Source organism: Sander lucioperca, chromosome 8 (genome assembly GCF_008315115.2).
Source record: "Sander lucioperca isolate FBNREF2018 chromosome 8, SLUC_FBN_1.2, whole genome shotgun sequence".
NCBI classification, from domain to species: domain Eukaryota; kingdom Metazoa; phylum Chordata; class Actinopteri; order Perciformes; family Percidae; genus Sander; species Sander lucioperca.
The window spans coordinates 15,130,158-15,154,344 of NC_050180.1; the positions used below are offsets into that span (position 1 = coordinate 15,130,158).

General features: G+C 41.1%; 2 protein-coding genes across 2 annotated transcripts; both read right to left on the reverse strand.

The window, feature by feature from the left end:
• Positions 1 to 9,181: 9,181 nt before the first annotated feature.
• On the reverse strand, positions 9,182 to 10,705 carry LOC118495656 (trace amine-associated receptor 1-like). Its single transcript, XM_036004567.1, has 2 exons — positions 10,405 to 10,705; positions 9,182 to 10,105 (listed from the first exon to the last, which is right to left on the reverse strand). Exons 1-2 carry the CDS (start codon positions 10,593 to 10,595, stop codon positions 9,313 to 9,315), a joined length of 984 nt encoding a protein of 327 aa, XP_035860460.1. The 5' UTR covers positions 10,596 to 10,705; the 3' UTR covers positions 9,182 to 9,312.
• Positions 10,706 to 18,342: 7,637 nt separating this feature from the next.
• Positions 18,343 to 19,862, reverse strand: LOC116043398 (trace amine-associated receptor 7a-like). Its single transcript, XM_031290445.2, has 2 exons — positions 19,553 to 19,862; positions 18,343 to 19,190 (listed from the first exon to the last, which is right to left on the reverse strand). Exons 1-2 carry the CDS (start codon positions 19,717 to 19,719, stop codon positions 18,374 to 18,376), a joined length of 984 nt encoding a protein of 327 aa, XP_031146305.1. The 5' UTR covers positions 19,720 to 19,862; the 3' UTR covers positions 18,343 to 18,373.
• Between the last annotated feature and the right edge of the window lie 4,325 nt (positions 19,863 to 24,187).

The window sequence follows — 24,187 nt, forward strand, 5'->3', positions numbered from 1 at the left end:
TACTGAACAATTGATAAATCATGCCAATTTACTGCACGGCGGCAGCATAATAATAGTAAACCAGCGTTATTACCTTGTGTTGCCAGGAAAAGTGTGACCCCGAGGCTGGCAGCAATGAGTTGACGTTGATGTTCCCTTTGCAGCTACCCTGGTGCTGCTAGCTTGGTTTACAAGATTAGCTCCCTCGTCGTCTGTTGCTAGCAGGTTCGCTACTTCATTCAGTTCCAGTTGCTGAGTTTTCTGCCTCCGGTCTTTTATGCTTTTTAGCTTGTGGTTGATCTGAGCGCTTTTGTGCCATGGCTAGCTAACTTCTGTACTGTTGTTGTCGACCAGCCGGGAAAGTTTCCACAACTATCTTCACCACTCACCACCTCAACTCTTGGCAAAATCGGCAGATTCATTCTAATCAAATTATGTTTATTTCTTACTTACCAAATTTTAAAATGTATTACATTTAATTTGTAATGAAAGGGATAAGGTTTATATTAATAATCAAAGTATTAAAAATAAATGTTTTTTTTTAATTTTTGTTATGGTTGTAGTAGTTTCTCCTTTCGCTAGGGGGTGCTGCAGCACCCTCCGCACCCCTAGTTCCCGCGGCCATGTTAGTGATGGTTTGGCCCACCCCCTATGCTTAAGCCATGCCCCGTTCATAACTTAAGGAAGAGTCTTATGTGAGGTATCATTGAACTTAGCAGAGAGTTCCCTTTTCATTGGTGACGATTTGCAGTGTCTGAGTGCCGCACAAATGCATGGTCACAAGGAGCAGCGTCCGCCAGTAACCCCGAAGCACGCAGAGGTATGACACTTGTGATCAGAACTGTTTTAAGAATTCATCAAATGATTTAGAAGATGAAAATTCCTCAGATTTCTTTATGATTTTAACATTTCCTCATTTGATGATTTGGATTCTGAAAACTGGGTGCCAGGTGATATGTCTGGTTGTGATAGTGACTGTGATTTGCATGGAGATGAATGTTCTGACTTGGAAGATTATAATGATGATGATTCATGTGGGCTTGCAGAGTAGGCTGCATAATTCAACATACCACAAACAGCATTGTCTGCACTTCTTAAAATCCTAAGGAGGAAGGGCCTTGATATCCCAATGGATGCCAGAACTCTTATGTCCACTGACAGATCTTGCAATGTGATGAATATGGCTGGTGGGGGGGGTCCTACTACCATTTTGGAATCGAAAATGCTCTCATTGCTGAACTAACATCTTTAGGGCATTTAGCAAATGTGACTGATACTCTCACACTTTGAATTAACATCGATGGATTGCCCTTATTCCGTAGCTCCATTATGAGTCTGTGGCCTATTCTGGGTAGGATTAAGGAAATTCCAGGGTATTCCATTTGTGATGCACCTGCTCGTGCCGTTCTTAAATGCTCCAAAGGCGATACGGGCTATTATGGGTGTGAGAGGTGCACTCAAAAAGGCCAGTACATGAATGGGAAGGTGATTTATCCTGAAATATCAGCAGAGCTCAGGACAGATGAGCAATTTGGTAGGCAAGGCTATCAATTACACCAACTGTCAGCCTCCCCCTCCCCCTTTTGTGTTAGATTAAATGCACCTTGTGTGCTCGGCGGCAATGCGTAAGTTAATATTTCTTTCAGTGGCTTGCCCACACGGGGCCACCATGGAACCCCTGGACAAAAGTAACTGGGCTGCCCAGATGGGTCCCACTCACCAGCCCATATCCAACCCATATGGGCCCCACATGTGTGTGTTGATAGGGAACTGACAGAGAAAACAGGCCTTCACCTAAACCAATTAGTGGCAAACGGAGACCTCTAGTGGCAGCAAGGGTTGTTGAGAAATTAAATCCTCAGCAGCTAAAACGTTTTCATCCCTCCTTTAATGTAGTAATGGTAAATAGAAATCTCTTATCTAACTGAAATGTGAGAACACAAAATTAAGAAGTATCTCTTGGGATGTGGGTAAACATTTGCGACTAACTCATCTCATTTTGCGACGCAATGTCCAAGAGTAAGCTACTATGAATAGGACAGGATAGGATCATAGATACACAGCATATAAGAGATGAGATGACTGACAAAATCAGGAGTAGCCTACGCTGAAGAGTAAAGGCATTGAACAAGCTGTCACCTTCAAAAGAGAGAGTAATACAGGCAGAAACATAGAAGAAACAGTAGAAACACAACTACAAGAACACCAAAGGCCTGTACTACGAAGCAAGATTTGGCGTTAATGAGGTAACTTCTGGTTCAACCCAGGGTTTTGTGTATCACGACGGTGGATTTCTTGTTACCGGGTTAAAACGCTGTGGTAACTTATGCTGAACACCTAACCTGCTCGGGAGCTGGCTTTTAAAGGGAATGGGAGATGTCACTCTGATTGTTTTTTTACAGGTTACGCCCAAAACACACCTATAAATTAATGAAGACACTAAGTACAGCCCTTTTGAACCATGCGCCCGGCGCACGGACCCTTTTTTTCGCCATCAGACTAGCAAAAGTGGATTTGGACGCGCCCTGAACGCACCTGCGCCATGCACTTCACCCCGTGTGCTTAGATCGTTAAAATAGGGCACTATATATCTGGGCTGCATCTCATGTTGCTTAAATTTCCTCCTCGAATGCTCCACTTGCCTCCCTTCCTCGCGTCTTAGTACCTCCCACCGAGAAGGCACGGGAGAGACGATAGGAAATCATGGGAGGAGAGAGGAACCGAGAAAATGTGTTTTTAGAGGGATGAGCTGTCCTTTATGAAGCATTATGTGAATACTTTGGCTGTATTGGCAGAGTTAGCAACTCCTTCAGCTGCACGGCTTCCAGGAAGGCTGCTCTTGTGTATCCTCGCCCAATAGCTCCTTGATGCAGAAATAAGAGCTTTGAGACGGCCTTCACAGAGGAAGGACAGAACAACTTCCAGTTCAGCCGAGGACCGAGGAGTCGAGGAGCTATCAAATAAGAGTGATGAGATATAGTCCTGGCTTCATCGTGACATTGAGCTGCCTGCTGAGCCTCCTTCCCGTTAGACAGATGGAGGAATGTGCAGCAGCAGCTCCAGACATGTTTATTTATTAAAAAGATGCCTGTGTGAATGGTGGAAGGTCCTGCAGTTGTGTGGCAATGACTGTGTCGTAGTGATCCTTAAGTCTGTTCATGTTATTGTGCATCCATGTGTCTGTGTTGAGTTTAACCAGTTCTAATGTATTATTGTATTGAACCTGAAGTTAGCTCGTTAACGCCGTTATGATAACGTTATGATCATACATGTATCTAAGCAGGCATTGTGCTGTGGACAACTGCCCTGCATATTTTAAATGTGTGTCTGCATTAACACACCTGATTCTGATTAACAATCAGTCCAGTTCCAGTTAAGGAAAGTCAACCCAGGCTGATTCAATAAAATATAGCCAAATAGCTAAAGGAGTCATCACCAGAGCCCTGTACTACGAAGCGAGATTTGGCGTTAATGAACTAACTTCAGGTTCAACCCAGGGTTTTCTGTACTACGAAGGTGGATTAGTTGTTATCGGGTTCAATCGCCATGGTAACTTATGCTGAATGCCTAACCTGGTCGGGAGCAGGTTATGTTGGAGATTAGAGATCAACCGGTGTAAAAGCACCGCCTACTGACCAATCAATACTCGGTTGATAACAGCGTCACCGTTCTTAGAAGATCAGCTGGAGCTCGGTGGGCGGAGAGAGAGAGAGGTGCGCTCAGAAAAGTTAAAACATTTAGAGACCGACAACCCCGTTAACATTCCCTGATGGGTATATTTATGAAAGATATAGATTTGAAGCGGAGGGAATTACATATAGGCTATTTGTTGGCTTCTTCAGCCGTGTGTTGCCAATACGCACATCGGTTAGCATTATGTTTTGATATTTTTTTATTTTCTCTCACAGCTTACCACTGCTGGGGTTGGAACTGAAATAAAAGGCTAAAGCAACGACAGTTCATGGAAAGCAAAAGTGTAATTATGGTCAGATCTTGTGCCTGACTGATGGGGAAGTGACCAGTTTAGTCTAATGTATTGTAGTGGGTGTACTGTACTGTATATTGGCCAGAATCTGCCTTTGAGGAGGAGGGGGGCATATCATAGTGGGGGGTCTGGGTGTCCTCCCCCAGGGAAGTTTTAAGCATCAACGACTTCATTTCCTGTATTCCGATACACTTTTATGCAAAAAAAAAATAAAATAGGCTACCTTAGAAAAAAGCACGGATAACAATTCAAAATCTATCAAAAATATAATCGAAAGTATGTTACGTGTCATTGGGAATTTTTAAGTGGGTATATAGACATCCTGGAGCTATCACGTAGACTACACCACTGGAAGTGATATTGATAGGATAAGCGTTGTGATTTACGCAAAACAGCGTCGGCTTTTTATGCCAGCTTTCCTTCCTGCATTTTGCCTGTAAAACCGTGTCTGTGTTTTTCATATTTATGTAGAATTATAGTTTGCTCTTCTTATGTAAAATATGCGGCTCTGGTAGATGTTTGTGATTGGTTAGGCTGCGCAAACACCGCCTCTTTCATGTGAACGCGCGCGCCGCTGGATTGGGAAACCCTGGGTTGATTGAACTAGTTGTTAACCACCGTCGTGATACAGCTTATGCGGGACCGTGGTTGTTAGGTTTGGTGAAGCCGGATAACTGAAAGAAATCCAGGACATATTGATCTTGATTTGTAGTACAGGCCTCTGGACAATAGTTCACTGAGATCAGTGTTTACCTATGGACATGAAGATTGCGAGTTCAAATGGTCACAATGTCACATCTTATACATAATCAGCCATTGTTCTTTGGAAACCTTCCCTGCATGATTTAGATGTTTCAGAGCATCAACACACCTGTCTGAAATGATCAGCTCATTAGTTTGTGTCCTAGGTTAACATGCCACTGTGTATTCTGGCATTATGCTCGTGGGGATTGGAGACACAACTTACTAGATATTTTAATTGAGAAGATTTAAATAATTAACAGTTCGAATGGTTCTGATTATAGAACATGTATTTCAAATGTTATACCTCTTCCTGCTTAAAAACCCTTTCTGCACACGAGTCCATAGCTTAATTTGGCTTAGCATCATTTGACTTATTTTACTGAACTATCTTATAAGTGTTTGCTGTTTTCTTCACCTCTTTTAGCTTGATTTGTTCAAGTGAGCTACAAAACAGGCCAGCCTGTTCAATATTGATGTTACTCTTTCAACTTGATCTTTAGTTTTCATAGTGGATTTTGGAGTGTCAGTTTGATCCATTCACACTTATTAAAGATTATGTCATCATTATGTCTGATGCTACTATTGTGCTCTCATCCTTGTGGTGTATGTTACGTGTACCCACATACATCTTATCACAATTTTGCTAAATGGACTACATTTTTGGTCCTTTTGATGATGTGCAAAAAAACATTGTTTCCATGGTAACTGTTTTTTTCAGTGAATAACCCTATTGGAGTGTCTTGCTCTTTCACTTACTTTTGGGTGTACTATATTTCTCAGCTCTGGGATGAGTGCGGTTGGTCACATTTGATATACCTTACATACCCGAGGAAATTTCCTATAAATCCCTTGATGATAATTAGGGGCCGAGCAGTGAAGCTGCGTGGACCCTATTGTTTTTGCCTGTATTATTAGTGGCCGAGCAGCAAAGCTTTTTTTGATTTTGGCCACAAACACAATGTCACTGATCACTTTGTACTGTGGATTCTTCAATTCAAGTGATAAGTTTCAAAAATGGGAACATTTGTATTTTTTAGTGTTGGTACACTGTACTTGCTTTTGGATCATTACAAAAAAATAATGCAAAATGATTATCTTAAAATAAAAGATATAGTGTCTCTTGCACCACATACATTATGAACAAATTCTCAAATCGGGTGATTCAACTTCCTTAAGTAATTACAGGCCGATCAGTATTCTCCCGACAGCATCCAAAATTGCTGAGAAATGGGTAGCTGAGCAGATTGTTTTCCATCTAGAAAACAGTTCCACCCCTCTCCACCCACTTCAGTTTGGCTTTAGAGCCAAACACTCAACAGACATGGCTAATTGCCTCTTCTTAGAGAAAATAAAATCATCTCTGGATTTGGGCGGTGTGGTAGGTGCAGTATTTCTGGATCTTAGGAAAGCTTTTGATACTGTTAATCATAAAGTTCTGCTTGCTAAGTTATCCACATTTAATTTTTGTGAGGGTGCAATGACATGGGTAGAATCTTATTTAGCCAACAGGTCTCAGTCAGTTTCCATTGATAATCATAGATCGAAGTCGATGCATTTACCCACTGGTGTCCCGCAAGGATCCATTCTTGGCCCGCTCTTGTTCAGCATATACATTAACGACCTCCCATCTGTTTGTCCTGAGGTTGAAACTATAATGTACGAAGATGATACTGTTTTATCTGTACATGGCAGATCCAAAGCAGATGTTGCAGATAAGCTCACAAGATCCATGGGTAATGTTACAACATGGTTACAAGAATGCTGCCTGCAACTACATGTCTCTAAAACAGTTAGCATGTTCTTTTCTAAAACCAATAGATCCACAAGTGATCATCACATAATGGTTGAGGGTGCAAAATTACAGGTTGTGAAGGAATTTAAATATCTTGGGGTGCTAATTGACTCGAACCTCTCCTTTAAGTCACATATGAAAAAAATCTGTAAAACGATCAGGTTAAATGTTGCTAATTTTCGTTCCATCAGAAATCACATGTCTACTGAGGCTGCCAAAATGTTTTTACATTCTATGATTTTCACCCATCTGAATTATTGTTTGACAAACTGGTCCCAGCCCAACAATAGCACACTGAAACCACTTGAATCACTATACAAACAAGCCATAAAAAACTTTAGATAAAAAAACTAAGCGTTTCTATCAATGCTTAATTTTGAAGAAGTACCAGCTTTTAAGCTGGGAAGACCTAATGAAATATGTAAACGTATGTCTGATACATAAAGTCACTCACAACCTAGCTCCACTGCCACTTGGAGCCTATATCAACAGAAGATCAGATACTGCACGAGTCACAAGGGGATCCTCAAGAGGAGACTGTGTTATTCCGCTGCGGAAAAGTTCTTTTAGTCAGTCAGCCTGGTCCATCAGAGGGTCAAGAGAGTGGAACTCAATCCCTAACCACATCAGACAGTTAAACACATACACGTCTTTTACTAAGAGCTAAAACACTGGATGGTCAATACATATATATGTCAGCACTAACACTATTTATTATTCTGTTAGTTTGAGTAAACACATATGAATTTTACTTATTGTTTCCCCCTAGTTTAATACTGTTTTTATTGTTCATAAAGGCTGTGTCTGTTCTAATTCATATTGTTTTTTTTCTCACTTTATACCGTGTTGTATATTTTTCTGTTTTTCAATTGTGTCTTGTCTTATGCTAAGTTATGTGTTGTACTTTGTTTCGTTGTTTTCTGTCTCTGTGACGTGTTATGCTAAGTTTTGTTTTGCATGTGTTGTTTTTTGTTTTTTGTATTTTAAAAAGCATTTTTTAACATCGAAGGCAGGAGCCTACAGATGAAAAATAGCCTTTTGGCTAATTCTGGCTTTTTTAACCCATGGGAAATCATGTGTTTTATTAAATTGCGCTGTCCCCTTCCATAAATAAACTAAACTGAAACTGAAGTATCTAAGTGGTCTTGAAGAAGATTCTATTTTTCTGTCTCTCATTTGGACTCGGTCTTGACTAGTGCTGGTCTTGGAATTGACAAAGGTTGACTTTACTAAAGCATTATCACCTTGTCATCTCAACTGCTTTAATCCATTATTATCCTGCAAAATACAAGTCAACAACTCCATCTTCTGGCATGTCACCAGAGCATTTCATGAATAACTGTGGCAGTTTAAGTTTGCAGATCATGTAGCTCTACACTGAACAATAACTGTTACATGGCACAGGCTGTCACACCTGCCTCATTTAGTTTGGTTGAATCCCACTAGGGTTGGTTTCCCCCCTTGGTGTGGTTAGTTTGGGCAGGTTTGAATACAACAATTACACTCAGATGCCCAGGAGTATGAAGGCTAATAAGACACCTAAACAATCAAATACTTTTTCATCACATTTAACCCTAGCCCTAGTTTCTCTCTGACTTTAATGAATCCCTCCCTTCCTGACCCTATTTACAGACGCGACACCTTTCTGGATGACGTCACATTACCTGCCAGCAAAAGTTGTACCACTGCTTTATTGTATTTAACAAAGCCCTACTGCCTCAACAGAGTGGCCCTATTTAAATGAATGAAAGGGCTGCATTTTTTCACACAATGTTGTCTAAATGCAGCTTCATACATCTGAAATGCCTATCACTTAGTGAGAATTAGGGAGGATTGGAAAACGCCAGTAAGAGTATCTGGTTCTGTCTGTTTAACTGATTAATTCCCTGCAGACTTGCAACCCCTGGTGACTCGTGTTCTTAGAGACACGGTAATCAAATTGTTTTATTTCTGTGTTTCACCATATCATTGTTGTCTCTTGTCATTTTTCTTGACCAGTCCAGGACATGAAGTTACATTATGAATATGTCTTGTTTATTATATTTCATGCAACTTGACAAAAAAATCACAATGCTATGTACAGTTGAATGACTGACATTAAATGTGATCATTTCTCTAAAAAAAAAAATATTTTGAATGGCAACCCATCGCATTCACATAATTTGTCTAAAATGAGTTAAATGTAACTGATATTATCTGATGAACTGTAAATAATCCTGTCTTTTAAAAGTACCTGTTGTTTAACTTTTTGCCAAAAGAACTTTATAGTGATTTAAATATTTGTGTCATAGAGACATCAAATGTGATACAGGGATCAAACATGAATGGCACTAAAGTGAAAAAAACAACTTTTCTCCCTGAGCTGAAAGAGAACATGATCTTTTGTGCTGACAGTTGTATCTGATAAACAACAGCTGATGGTTTTCTCTACTTGACAGGAAAGTGTGGCTGTTCAGGGGCATCTTTTTTCTCTGTGAAACAGGAGCCCAGCAGGCCTGTTCTTTCTGTTAGCAACAAAATGTGTGTGAAATGTTTCCATCAAAAGGAAAAACGGTTCCCTGGGAAGAAAGCGTCCTTCATAAGTGTCAGTGAATTTAAAGCTTGCATTAAACCGGGTGATTAGCTAGAAACAGGATATGGTGCTTATGACTCTTTGCAGAGAGGAAAAGTGCACAACAAACAATAGCTGAACCACAGGTCTTTTAATTGACGGGTAATCATATCTTCACTTTCTGTATTTGATAATTCACTCACTGAACAGCAGGAACATATTCATTAATTTATCCTTAGACCAAGTCTGATCTCAGCCTCTCTACAGCATGTTGGTCTCAGAGGAGCCAGGCTGCAGTATCTGAAGAGTTACAATAAGTTTAACTGCTTTTCTAAACCAGGGGTACAAGAAGGCATACATCACAGGGTTTAGACAAGAGTTAAAACAGAACAGAATGTTTAAAAAGGGTTTAATTGAAACAATAAATGAGATAAAATGTTCTAATCCTAATGTGTATAACGGGCAGAAACATATTAGAAAAACAACTACAAGAACACCAAGTTTCCTGGCTGCTTTCAGCTCTGATTTCTTTGCCTTTGGAGTCACTGAATGCTGGAGTGTGACAGCTGTAATGTGAGAGCGCATGGCACGAGCCTGAGACACAGCCACGGCAAATACTCTCAGATACAGAGCTATGATGACAGTAACTGGAACAATGAAGTTAACTAAAAGATCAAAAAACAGTGAGATGTCATCACTGTATAACAAACATTCTCCGTAGCAAGATATATCAGTCACATTTTGAGTCGGAAGATCCTTTACAAAGAGAAGGCTGTAGGAAAAAGAACAGAGCCAACACAGACAAACACAGAATTTAACTCTTCTCGCAGTGACTTTAGTGGTGTAATGCAGAGGGTCACATATAGCTACATAACGGTCAACTGATATGAGCACTATGTCACCTATTGAGGCTGAGGGAATGATGACTGAAAGAAGAGCATAGGTAGCACACACAAAGTCACCAAAATACCAGCAGGATGTTGGTCGGAAGATTTCTCCCGGCATCAGCAGGAGGCCCGGAGGGAAAGAGAAAAGCACCATTGAACCAAAAAGAGTGACAAAACAACCAAAACCAGTATTCAAAATGAAAATAAAAATCCATATGAGTTTGAACATTTTCCGTTCCACCACATCAGTAGTTACCATATGTTTAAGTGTAGACAGTTAAAATGACTTGGTTGAGGTCACGGTGGACAGAAACAATACTTAATATTGTTAAAAGAGTGGACATGAACAACAGTCTCTGGCATCAAAGTCAGATATTTGGTGCAACATTATTCAGTACTAGTTCAAAGACAATTCTTCTAAATGTACAGCAGCTGTTCACATTTTTGAGTTACAATTCCTGTAGAGAGAAGCTGAGAAGTTAATATCTGCCTGAAGTGGGAGATTGAGATGATGATGAGCAGGTTGAGAGTCACAGTGATCAGAGAGATGGAGTACAGCATAATGGTAACTGTTTGGGGCCAAGGAGCCAAGGGCTTCCTGCAGGAGGTGTTTGGGAACTGTGGAAAGCAGAGCTGGGCTCCGTCCTCAACCTCCATCTGCAGAGATCTGCAGATAGCTGCAGCTCTGGCAGCTTTCTGAACAAACCTGAGTCATGTAACTGAATTATCTCTCTCACATTCTCTTCATCCCCTCCTCTCTCTCAGTCCCTGTTTGACTGTGATGCCCCTCCTCCCTCACTCGGCACAGAGTCATCATCTCTGCAACATCATCATCGCTCTCTCTGCAACCCTGACTTTCTCACTGTCTCTCTATCCAATCTCTCTTTTGTCATTTTCTACACTTGTTTCCTTTCCTTTGTCCTATTATTGTCCTACAGATAACTTTTCAAATTTCAAAAATAGAAGTCTTGCATTACCTGCTCTATCTCTACAGCCCTGTGGAGTAAGGTCTAGTGCTACATCCACTATATTTACAATCTATGGTTTGCTGTCCGAGCCACCGAGGCCCAGCCAGTCACTGTCCTATGCAGAGCTACTGGCAGCTAAGGGCATGGTTTAGGTGTGTGTGCTGGGCCACTGTTCGTTTAAAACAACAATGGCCAATCCTAAAAAGGTTAGCTTAGATGCTACATCATAGATGCATCAGTCAGTGTTTGCTCAGCCCCCAAGTTAGTCTCAAGTCCCAAAGACGTTAGTTTGGAGGAGCTATTGCTGTACTATTACAGCATCTGTCATTCAGTTTACCGACATTAATGCCGGAAACAGCGAATGGAGTCATTTAACCAGGGGGATGAGTTGACAAGGGAACAACTCATTTTAAATGGAACCATTTCATCCAAACGGAGGAGTATATGTATTGAAGGAGTGGACTAGACAGTTATTGTCAGAGTGAGAAGATATTGTCAGAGTGAGAAAACAACACTGTGCTCTGGTCAAAAGCTGTAAAAACTTTTCGTCTGAAAAGCGATTAAAAATGCAAGGGCAGCTTACACGTTTACTGGGCAGGAAATCTTAATTAAAAGACTTAAAAAAGGTTAAACAACATGTCATGAGCTGTGTTCGAAACCGTTCCCTCATTCACTCACTGACTATTCTCTATATAGTGTTCAAATAGTGAACTACATAGGAATAGACAAAACGAGATTTCGGACACTCTGAACCCATTGTTGCATCAGTAGATGCGCAGGTTATTTGTGTGATGGATGGTTGATGGATGATCATGTAAACAAACACAAACAAAATAACTTCTAATACGTCCCTGAAACAAACCGAGCACTCAGGAGGATAGTAAAAGGTTGATTTTTCCTTTTCAGTTTTCGCGGGTACTTCTGCTTCTTCTTCTCCGCCAGGAAAACACGGATGCATTGCATTGTGGTATATGGGAGTAAAATGTAGGGTACATAGTATGTACATTCAAATTAGTAGTGCATTGCAGGTATTTTATAGTGGACTAAATACCGAATGAAATTAACCGAGGAGAATTCAAACACCTCTAGATCCTTTTATTAGTCCTTTGCAGGAATTTATAGAGTCGTATAGCAGCTGGTATGAAGGACTTCCTATACCGCTCTGACTTACACATTGGTGCCATCAGTCTTTGACTGAAGGTGCTCCTGTTTATCACCTTCAGGAGGTGGAGTGGGTGTGCAGGGTTGGTCAGTATTGATCCTAGTTCATTTAGTGTTCTGACCCCTGCCACCTGCTGGACCGTCTGTAGTTCAGCCCCGACCATCGAGTCGGCCTTCTTGATGAGCTTGGGATAGGGAACGGTTTCGAACCAGTGTCGGTCAGTAACATGCTGTTCCTCCGAGCAAATAGAGTCAAGATTTAAAGTGTGAGAACAAGGTCCAAAGATTGACCCCTCATGTGTGTGGGACCAGACACATTTTGAGTAAAATTAAAAGACAAGAAAATCAGCAGCAAAGGTGCAAGAAAGTCATTGACGTGAATATTTAAATAACCAACCATAACTACTTTGTCCAACCCAATAATAGAGGATAAAAAAAATCATTGAATTCAGACATAAAAGAACTGTTAGAACTTGGGCGTTGGGTAAATTAAAATACATTGAAAAGGATTTGAACTACCAACTTTAGTCACTTGCAGTTCAAATGACGAAAAAACCCAGATGGACACCGACCAATTTTAAAAACAGTTCCTATACAACACAGGGAGCCCTCCAGCCCGACCCGAGGTCCTAGGAGTACTGATAAAAGAACAGCCCGGTGGTGGTCAAATTCAAAGGGGGCCATTTTCCATGCTCCTCTGCCAAGTCTCAGTCAGCATATAAACCTATGATGTGGAGCCTGCTGGCGCACTAAAGCCAGTCTGAAGGTTGAGGAGTCTTCTAAAACGTCCAGCTCCACAACCAAGAGACGGAAGTGGGCCAGAGATAAAACAGGCTTTCCAGTACTCTTCAAAACATCAACGAGAAGGTTAAAATCCTGCTTCTGTTTGTTCACTGAAGTGATGAAAAGGATCATTAGTTCCACAATGAACCAAAATATGTGGCCACACAACCCACGGCACAGGAAGATAAAGCTGCAGCAACCTAGACGTCAGGCATAAGCAGGGAGTCTTTTGTCTTCAATTCCTCGGAAAGCCGGCAAACCTAAATTCAGCAATCTCTTTGTTGGCATTCCTGAACAATGACTTGATCTTTCTGGGTCGAGGGAAATCTTCAGGAGGTGTGAAAGCAGCGTTGGGTGCAGCAGGGCTAACCCAGTCCCTCCCTAATAACATAAAATAACTTAAAATCCAGGCAATCAATGACTAAAATCGCTCATCCGGGTAAAACATTAGGATAAAAACCACCAAGATCTAAATTCTGTAACGTAAAAATGTAGCTTAAAACTGGGCAAAGGTTTATTTGAGACAGTATTTCTTAGAGCGTTTTTCTGCCCTGCAATTAAAGACACATCGGCACGTAACACACCTGGCTAACCCTAATTTTGGTTTATACCAATTTCAAAGACTAAGACTGCAGTGCTTCAAGCTGTTGTGTCTTCCATAGCTCTTTCCCTGCAGCCCTTTTTGGGGGCATATGAAGCCAAAAAAGGGAAGAACCAAAGACAAGGTTGACATGGACAATGGAGGTCAGCAGTGTAGAGAGAACTTAGACAAAAAGCCTGGGGACTGGATAATGGTGATGCAGTAGACCTCAGATTTAACCTGGCTGAGCTTGGCCGTGAGCGTAATCAATGATGGGTGACTGTGGCACTGGGCAGCTGAGACGTCAACGTGCTGGGCAGCCTCAGTAGCCATGGGAACCAGGCCTTCTTCTGGGGACTCGAACACAGGATACCATCTGAAAAAGCCAAGGCGATACCCAATGAAAGATGGTCGACAGCAGGGTGGCACCTCAACTGGTTCATTGAAGGCTCATTGGGATCAGGATATACTGGACCAAAGAAGGGAAGGGCTAACTGGGTCAAGGCAGACAGGCCGGAGGCTAATTATTCCGAGGCTAGCGGACTCGGCTGGATTGATGGGTTCAGGAGACACAGGATTTGGAGCTGAGCTTGCATAAAACTTCCACCTGACGAATGCTACTTCATCGAAGTATTTATGGTCCCACTTACCATCAGACCTATACTCTGGACAATCCGTCCCCATTGGAGCCACTTCCACCACATGCACACTATGACAGCTTTAAAAAGACGCTTCATATTAATAATTCAGAAAGACATAAGTCTCGGCAAACCTTTTATTCAAACACCATCAGCAGGAATATTGGCAATTCTAGTGCCTTATTTACTTCTCTTGAAAAGTGAACTGACATAGTTACCCCTTGACCAGTTCATTCACGGAATTGGTTTGTGCAAGTATCTGTTCTTGTCATACAAACACCACACACACATATTAAGTTATTATGTTGTAATGTGCCAGCAAAAGTTGTACCAGGTTACCGGATGGCCCTGACCTTTTATTTGACCAAAGCCCTGCTGCATCAACAGAGAGGTCTCATGTAAATGAATAGGAGTGCTGTGTTTAGTTTTTTTTTTACACATTGTTGTCCGTCTAAATGCAGCTTCAGGCCTCAGAAACAGTGGGAAAGACTGAGGGCGCATTCCAGGCAACCCGTAACTCATGTTTCCACAACCTTCTACCCGTGAAAGTGCCCTGGAATGGCAGTCAAACCCCTAACTTACTACCCGTGAACTCGTACCAAATTGTTGTACTCCCAGTTACAGTTTTTGACATCACACACATAAACAACAATTGCGACCCCTGCTGATGCTGTACAGACGCCGGTGATTAACACTGAGAAATAGAAATAAATAGACATAAATAGACAAGGTAAATACAGGTTATGTTTATTAAATGAAGCCCAAAATATGTTGCCAACTAGAAATCGCTAGTATCAGCTAGCTTCTGTTGCAATTGACACCAAATTTGGGCAACTCCATCTCTAGACTGTCCTCCACAAATTTACGTTTAGCTCATGGTGCATTAAAACATTTTACTGCATACAGTAGTATAAACAATTCCTGCAATTTCTTCCACACTTGTGACATCACCCAGATAACAGCTCGCTGAGATCAGAACCTGCCTACGGCCTCAATGGTTCCGAGTTCCAAGCAGATTGTGCTGTGGACAACTGTCCTGCATATTTTAAATCAAGTCCATAGCTTCATTAGGCTTAGCATAGTTTGACCTATTTTACTGAACTATCTTTTAAGTGTTTACTGTTTTCTTCATCTCTTTTAGCTTGATTTGTTCAAGTGAGCTACAAAACAGGCCAGCCTGTTCAATATTGATGTTACTCTTTCATCTTGATCTTTAGTTTTCATAGTGGATTTTGGAGTGTCAGTTTGATCCATTCACACTTCTTAAAGATTATCTCATCATTATGTCTGATGCTACTATTGTGCTCTCATCCTTGTGGTGTATGTTACATGTACCCACATATATATTATCACAATTTTGCTAAATGGACTACATTTTTTGGTCCTTTGATGAAGTGCAAAAAAACATTGTTTCCATGGTAACGGTTTTTTTCAGTGAATAACTCCATTGGAGTGTCTTGCTCTTTCACTTACTTTTGGGTGTACTATATTTCTCAGCTCTGGGATGAGTACGGTTGGCCACTTTTGATATACCTTACATACCTGAAGAAATTTCCTATAAATCCCTTGATGATAATTAGGGGCCGAGCAGCGAGAGCTTTTTTTGATTTCGGCCACAGACACAATGTCACTGAACACTTTGTACTGTGGATTCTTTAAGACAAGTGATAAGTTTCAAAAATGGGAACATTAGCATTTTTAGGGACACCTGTGTTTTTAGTGACACCTGTGACACCTGTCTATAGCCTCATTTGATCCTACAGTGTTGTTACACTGTACTTGCTTTTGGATCATTACTAAAAATAATGCAAAATGATTATCTTAAAATAAAAAATATAGTGCCTCTTGCATCACATACATTATGAACAAGAATCTAAGTGGTCTGGAAGAGGATTCTATTTTTCTGTCTCTCATCTGGACTCGGTCTTGACTAGTGCTGGTCTTGGACTTGACAAAGGTTGACTTGACTACACCACTATTCACCTCGTCATCGCAACTGCTTTACTTCATTCTATCCTGCAAAATACAAATCAACAGCTCCATCTTCTGGTAAGTCAGCAGAGCATTTCTTGAACAACTCTGGCAGTTTAAGTGTGCAGATAATGTAGCTCTACACTGAACAATAATTGTTGCATGGCACAGGCTGCTATACTAAGGGTGTTTTAGCAGGCATCTCTCATCCAAGTGGACCGAAAAGTAGACCACCAAAAAACGGACTCAGGCTTTAACACCTGCCTCATTTAGTTTGGTTGAATCACACTAGGGTTGGTTTTCCCCCTTGGTGTGGTTGGTTTGGGCAGGTTTGAATACAACAATCCCACTCAGATGTCCAGGAGTATGAAGGCTAATAAAACACCTAGTTTAATTTTTGTTCTGGAGTTTTCAACATGTCATTATTGTCTCTTGTCATTTCACATCAGTGTGAAAAATCTATAAAAATACACAATATTACATTGTGAATATCTCTCTCTCTCTCTCTCTCTCTCTCTCTCTATATATATATATATATATATATATATATATATATATATATATATATATATATATATATATATATATATATATATGTAATAGTGTGTTTTGTGTATATTCCAGCTAACTTTATTTTCTTAAGTGGTACTGTCTCAAAAGAGGAAACAGGATGTTCCATTTGTCGACAATGACAGGGGAGGGAGTATGGATTTTACTACCTTCTTATAATGTCATTTAAAATGCAGTGATTGTGTTAGATTAGCCTTGTCACTGTTGTTGAATTGTTTTCAGCCCAAAAGAAAGCAGTAATGTTTCATGTACATTTATTTTCGTTTAGATATGTTGATAATTGTGATCAGCGAATCACCTGTGTATTGTGGTACATGCGCATGAGCGTCTCTCTCTCAGTCTGTTTTGGAAACTGAGAGAGACAGGTACGTTGACAGAGTATTCCACTTATAAATGTAATTCCAATGTTGATGCACTATGTCATGACTATGTTCTGGAGGAGTGATGAGGGACAGATGTGGTGTGTAGGGCTGGAGTCTGTATTGTAATGTGTTTCAAAGTTATTGCGAAAGTTTGTATTGCACTGTGACCCTTTTGAAGTGCCGCTGCTTTGCCGCTGCATGCTGCTGATGTGTATTTGTACTGTTCTAGTGTGTGTGCACATATGAGGTTCTGTGTTTACCTGTGATCTATTACACATGAGACAGGGCATGTTTACTTTATTTTGCATTTGTTTTACTTTATTATTTTATGTATCCCTCACAGTAGTCTGAGAAGAGGGTGTGTGGAACTGATGCAGTCCCTGTCACATGTTGTGTCATTACAGGTATGATTGTCAAAGAAAATAACCACTATACGATCATTTCGTTTTACTAAACTGTGTAAATGTTTTGTTATCTTTAGACTGTGTTTTGGAAACTGAGAGAGACAGTAGTCTGAGAAGAGGGTGTGTGGAACTGATGCAGTCCCTGTCACATGTTGTGTCATTACAGACTCACTCAGTAAAACAAAGATCCAAAGAGAGCTGTGGTGTTGTGGTGATTTTGTGGTGTGTCCTGAGTCCGCTACATATATATATATATATATATATATATATATATGGATGGAAATTTGACTGCAATAATCTGATGAACTGTAGATAATCCTGTCTTTTCAAATCTATTTTTTTACTTGAAACAGGACTTCATAGTGCTTTAAATTATTCTGTCATAAAGACAAGATATGTTATACAGGGATCACATATGAATGACACTAAACTGAAATGATTAAAATAACATTGTAAAGGGGCCAAGATCTTTTTGTACTGACAGTTTTATGTGAAACACAATTACAGTTGATGCAGCTGATGTTTTTCTATACTTGATGGGAAAGTGTGTCTGTTCAGGGGCATCTTTTCTCAGTGAAACAGGAGCCCAGCAGGCAAGAGTCAATTCTGTTTGCAACAAAATGGACACACATAACAGGGGTGATGCTTTCACCAAACATAGAGACGTAAATACAAAGCTTTAGTAGCTCTTTTGTTGTGTTGGGTTGAAATGTTCCCTATCACAAAGAAAAAAAGTTTCCCTAGGAAAAAAAGATATAGTATGACATATGGTATATGGTGCTTATGACTCTTTCTTTAAATGCAGCAGCATCAGAGAGAATACACAACAAGATAAAGCTGAAGCACAGGTCTTTCAATTGTTGATCATACACAATTTGGACGTTAAAAAAGTAAAGCATATGTTCACCTTCTATATTTGATAATTCACTCACTGAACAGCAGGAACATATTCATTAAATCCTTAGACCAAATCTGATCTGAGTCCCTCCACAGCCTCTCTACAGCATGTTGGTATCACAGGAGCCAGGCTGCAGTATCTGAAGAGTTACAATGAGTTTAACTGCTTTTCTAAACCAGGGGTAAAACAAGGCATAGATCACAGGGTTTAGGCAAGAGTTACAATAGAACAGATATATTACAAAGGATGCAGATAAGGCAGTGAGCAAGCTGTCACCTGCAATAAAGAAACAGTAATATGGGCAGAAACACATTAGAAACACAACTACAAGAACACCAAGAGTCCTGGCTGCTTTCAGCTCTGATTTCTTTGCCTTTGGAGTCACTGAAAGCTGGAGTGTAACAGCTGTAATGTGAGAGCGCATGGCACGAGCCTGAGACACAGCCACAGCAAATATTCCCAGATACAGAGCTATGATGACTGTAACTGGAACAATAAAGCTCAGAACAAGCTCAACAGTCACTGAGTTATTGGTAATGACAATCAAACATGCTCCGTAGCAGGATTTATAACTCCCTGATTGAGTCGGGAGATTCTTTAAATAGAGAAAGCTATAGGAAACAGAATAGAGCCAACACAGACAAACACAGAATTGAACTCTTCTCGCAGTGACTTTAGTGGTGTAGTGCATAGGGTCACAAATAGCCACATAACGGTCAACTGATATGAGCACCATGTCACCTATTGAGGCAGAGGTAAAGATGCCTGAAAGAAGAGTATAGGTAGCACACACAAAGTCACCAAAATACCAGCAGGATGTTGTTCGGAGAACTTCTACAGGCATCAGCAGGAGACCCACTAGAAGGTCTGAGACAGCCAGAGAGAGGAGGAGGATGTTGGTGGGTGTGTGGAGCTGCCTGGAGGGAAAGAGAAAAGCACAATTTAACCAACAATAGTGACAAAACAACAAAAACCAGTATTCACAATGAAAATAAAAATCCATATGAGTTTGAATATTTTCCGATCCACCACATCAGTGGTTACCATATGTTTAAGTGTAGACAGTTAAAATGTCTTGGTTGAGGTCACGGTGGACAGAAAGCAATGCTTAATATTGGTAAGAGAGTGGACATGAACAACAGTCTCTGGCATCAAAGTCAGACATTTGGAGCAACATTATTCAGTACTAGCTCAAAGACAATTCTTCTAAATGTACAGCAGCTGTTCACATTTTTAAGTTAAAAATTCTGTAGAGAGAAGCTGAGAAGTTAATATCTGCCTGAAGTGGGAGATAGAGATGATGATGAGCAGGTTGAGAGCCACAGTGATCAGAGACATGGAGTAGAACACAATGGTAACTGTCTCGGGCCAAGGAGACAAGGGCTTCCTGCAGGAGGTGTTTGGGAACTGTGGACAGCAGAGCTGGGCTCCATCCTCAACCTCCATCTGCAGAGATCTGCAGATAGCTGCAGCTCTGGCAGCTTTCTGAACAAACCTGAGTCATGTAACTGAATTATCTCTCTCACATTCTCTTCATCCCCTCCTCTTTCTCAGTCCCTGTTTGACTCTGATGTGCCTCCTCCCTCACTCTGCACATCCCACCATCATCTTCATCACTTTTTCTGTAACCCTGCTTCTCCCACTGTCTCTCTATCCAATCTCTCCATTGTTATTCTTTACCATTGTTTTGTTTCCTTTGTCCTATGAATGTCTTGCACAGTCCTTGTAAAGTTACTAAAACAGTAGTCTCACATTGCCAGCTCTATCTCTACAGCCCTGTGGAGTAAAGTCTGGCTACACCACTGATACATTCTTGGATAGGAGAAAAAAACGCTCTGGGTTGTTTGCATTCCTTTAACCCAATCACAATTGTTTTGGGAGGCGCTAAGCTCTGGATTCAGCGATGGAGGCTCTGCAAAATAATCTCGGGAAGCAACTTGTTTTGGTGAAACATTTGCATCCCCGAAAAGAAAATTCCACTTACAATGTTGAATGAAGATTACTGTTCACACAATACAGTAATGTGAGCTATTTAAATTAGCAGGACACATGGTTAAACGTAATTTGAGCTTACCAGAGTTTTGCCCTGCGTACTTTTTCCATAGCAATACCACCAATCGGCACGGAGATCCATGTTTACCCGCTGGCAAAAGTCTGCTGGATGACTCGCATCAACCGGTAAAAAATCTGCGACGTTCCCTCTCTAGCGTTTAGCTTAGTGCAGCACCATTGGGTCATTCTTCCCAATTCCGCCCTCTTGTCCCAATATAAGATGATAGATATAAGATGCAAAATGAAAACTCCTAGCTTTATAAGTCCAATAATATATAAGTAATATATATATAAATAATATATATTATAAGTTTCTCAGATTCCAGAAATGCAGCACAGCAGAAGATACAGATGGGTGTTACAAACCTTTCAATAATAATTTATTTCTCAATCCTCTGGTGTTCTAGCCTGGTCCTACCAGACTCTCGTACATTTCATTTGTACAGAGAGTCTGGCCTCTCTCCATTGACAAGTGTTAACTTCCTTGAAGGCGGGTACTCTGCTGAAGTTTAAAACTTTTGGATCTGCCCAGAGCCACTCTGGATCTGCCATAACCAATCGCTAACGTTTGGTCGTGACGTATGTCATGCGCATGTTCAACAAGAGGGGAGACCGACAACAACTATCGGCTTATATTTAGCATTAGCATCGCTAGCTTTAGCCTTAGCCAACTCCTTCACCACTAACGGAGCGAGCTGGAAAATCTAACTTTTCCCGAACCCTGTGGGGAGGAGGGCCACAACATCATGGCCACCAACACAACTCAGCAAAGATTGTTCTTGCTCGGGCTTTAACTTCTGGATATTCAACAGTGTTGCTGCCACAATGGACCAAATGGCTTCGCTCGCATCTTTCTAGTGCACGTCCTCAACGTCATCGTTCTCAGCCACTCCCTCTGTTCACTGATTGGACTGCCAAATATTTGACCGGAGAAAACCCAAGAATATACCACAAACCCAGATGGAGTACTGAAGGGAAATGAAAAATGAGCGGAAGTACGTAGGAGGGCGGAGCCAGGCTACTGGTGTTCTGCCTTTCTATCATTCTTCTGTTACCACCCCCCTTCCTTCCAGCTGAACACATACAACAGCCTGGAGCAGGTATAAGCTCATTTATCTTTAGACAGTTGGGCGAGAAGTCAGATTCAGTTTGTTTCAAGTTTACCGAACCCTTAAGTCTTCAAACCCTTTCTTGTAATAGCCCCATGCGTTGTCTTTTAGACCCCATTTGGCAACCAGAGGTACAAACAATAAAACATTTCCCAATGAAAGGGAAAATTCCTGCACCCTGGAGAGCCCAGGGTTCTCATTTATAAAACTGTGCGTAGGATCCTTACTATAAGTGTACGTACGCCTAAAAGCCCAAAATGGCGTACGCCAAAAAAAAGTCAGATTTATAAAACCATGTGTACGCACACCTGTAAGCAAAGTTCCCTTTATAAATCAGAGATTACCTACAAGTGTGCGTACTTGAAAGCCTCTTATCCCGCCCTGTACACGCCATTTTAACCATAAATAGTCAATGCAAAGCACCTCGTGAATGCTGATCAGTATATGAATGACACTGGCAGTTGTTAGATCGAATCATGATGACTGGCGGAGAAAAAGCAAAAAACTTCTCAGACGTTCAGGAATTGCTGCAAATTGAATTATAATTTCGGACTGTTCTTGCACAGTGTAGGGAAACCTGATCTATAACTACATGTATTAAAAATACGTCCAAAACGGCAGGCATTACGGCACTCGGGGACAGCTTCGATATACCAGACGTATATAATAAGATTTCACAGAACTATATATTATATCCAAACAAGCCTTAGTGATAAAGTTGAAGATTATATATAATATTTATTAAAAAGCTGTCTGACATTTCCCTCTGGAACCAGCCGGTTTCCCCCAGAGTGGCGAGGACCTGTATTTGGACCGGGATGGCACGGTTCCGGCGCGTTGCCCTACTGGACCCAATTCAATACATAGATCCAAGAGCTCAGCTTTAGGGAATCTAAATCGGCATATATTAGCCAGTCATCGTCATGGTCCCTGAAGTCTCTTTTTCTCCTGATTCTTCCATTGGCGGAGTCCTCCTGCAGGGCCAGCAGTGCCATCATGCAGCATTACGCACGGGTTCACCGCAGTATTTGTTTACAACAATTTGTGATTGTTAACACCTTGCCGACACAGCATCAACTAGTGGGATCCCTCACCCGGAGATACAATTTGAAGACGAAAGAAAGTCTAATAGACAAACACACTTTTCTTCATGCAGGTTTTGTCACGAACAGTATTAAAGTTAGGACCGATAATAAGGACATTAAGTGTAACAAGTGCTCGAGAGCTTAACAGCTGTATTTCCAGACTTTGACATTTGATGATATATGCAGAGTTGTAAAGACAGATATTTAGTTATTTACACTGTGTCCTGCCGTTATCTAATGTTAGGGTATTTTATGCTATCCTGTATTCCATGCAGTCGGGCCATTTCCTCCTCCTGCGCTCCGTAACGGACAATGTGACAGCGAGACAGCGCCGATTAAACATTAAGAACACATTTTTATTAAAGATTTGAGTTGGATTTTACAAGGTGTTTATGGAACAAGTATCACTCAGTACAAGTGCAAATAACTGCTGGATTTAATCTTCATTGTAACGTGGATGATATAGAGTGAAAAAATGTGCGTGAGGCAACGATACTTGAAAATATTACGAGTAATCGTTTTTCCCATTTACTTTCTGCAGTCTGACTTCAGTTCACCACCTCACCATCTGCGTCGCCAATTCCTATTTTGTCTCCAAAATGTGCGTATGGGCACATGGCACATGGGTCCGATTTTGCGTGGAGGACCACACATTCTCCCGTCAAGTTTGTTTTTTATAAATCACAATCTTTGCGTGGGAAGTGGCGTATGCACATTTTCAGCCCCGTTTTGTGCGTACGCCACGTTTATAAATGAGACCCCTGATCATGGTTTTGGGTGACAAAGCCAGAAATTGAAGAGGTGGGGTTAATTTGCAACTAGAAACAAGTGAGCCTCTCTTGCATTTGAGGACACATTAGATTACACTCTCCCTTCCATTTTTAAGAGGAGCCGGGTGTGTAATCTGATGCAAAGCATTCTCATGAATGCAATTGGTATGCTCTCCGGCTAGAAAGCCCTGTGTTTTGGGACTCAAACATCCACACTGACCTCCTCCCTATATGGATCTTCCCGGTTTTATACTGCATCAGTCTATGTAGTGCTGACAGGACTATAACATGTGATATACGTATGAATTACCGTGCTTTACTTTTCGTAGCTATATGTACGAATGGTTGATGAGAACGGCCTGTGTAGTTTGAACTTGCCGGGCCATCTCAGTGTCTGGACGGCTGCCTCAGTAGTTTTTATTCTGTTCCATCAGTCCCTCACTTCCCACAGGCCCGTGCAGTTCTAAGGAACTTTCCAGACATGCCACCAGATACCCTCACACTTTTCCCAACAGTAATGGCGCTTTTCCATTACATGGTACCTGCTCGACTCGCCTCGACTCTACTCGCCTTTTTTGGTTTTCCATTACGAAAAAAAGTACCTGGTACCTGCTAACAGGTACTTTTTTTTAGTACCGCCTCAGTCGAGGTTCCAAGCGAGCTGAGGTGAGCCGAAAAGGTGACGTGAAAGCGACAGGCGGGGGTGTCCTGAACAAACCCGCTATTTTTAAATAGTTTAGCCAGCTGTGTTTTTTTTTGCTGCCTCCAGCTTTATTTGAAAATAAGGGCGTTTTCACACATACCTCATTTGGTCCGGACTTTCGGACTTTTCAGTTTGATCCGAACCAAAATTACAGGTGTGAAACCTCCCCCGGACCATGGTCCGGATCAAAAGACC

Coding starts and splice junctions, on each gene's coding strand:
- LOC118495656 (XM_036004567.1), bottom strand. CDS start 10,595: ATGGAGGTTGAGGACGGAGCCCAGCTCTGCTTTCCACAGTTCCCAAAC. Junction 10,106..10,404: donor ATATTAACTTCTCAGCTTCT/CTCTACAGGAAT, acceptor TTGTTTTGTCAC/TCTTTTTGGTTCAATGGTGC.
- LOC116043398 (XM_031290445.2), bottom strand. CDS start 19,719: ATGGAGGTTGAGGATGGAGCCCAGCTCTGCTGTCCACAGTTCCCAAAC. Junction 19,191..19,552: donor ATCTCTATCTCCCACTTCAG/GCAGATATTAAC, acceptor CTTTCCCTCCAG/GCAGCTCCACACACCCACCA.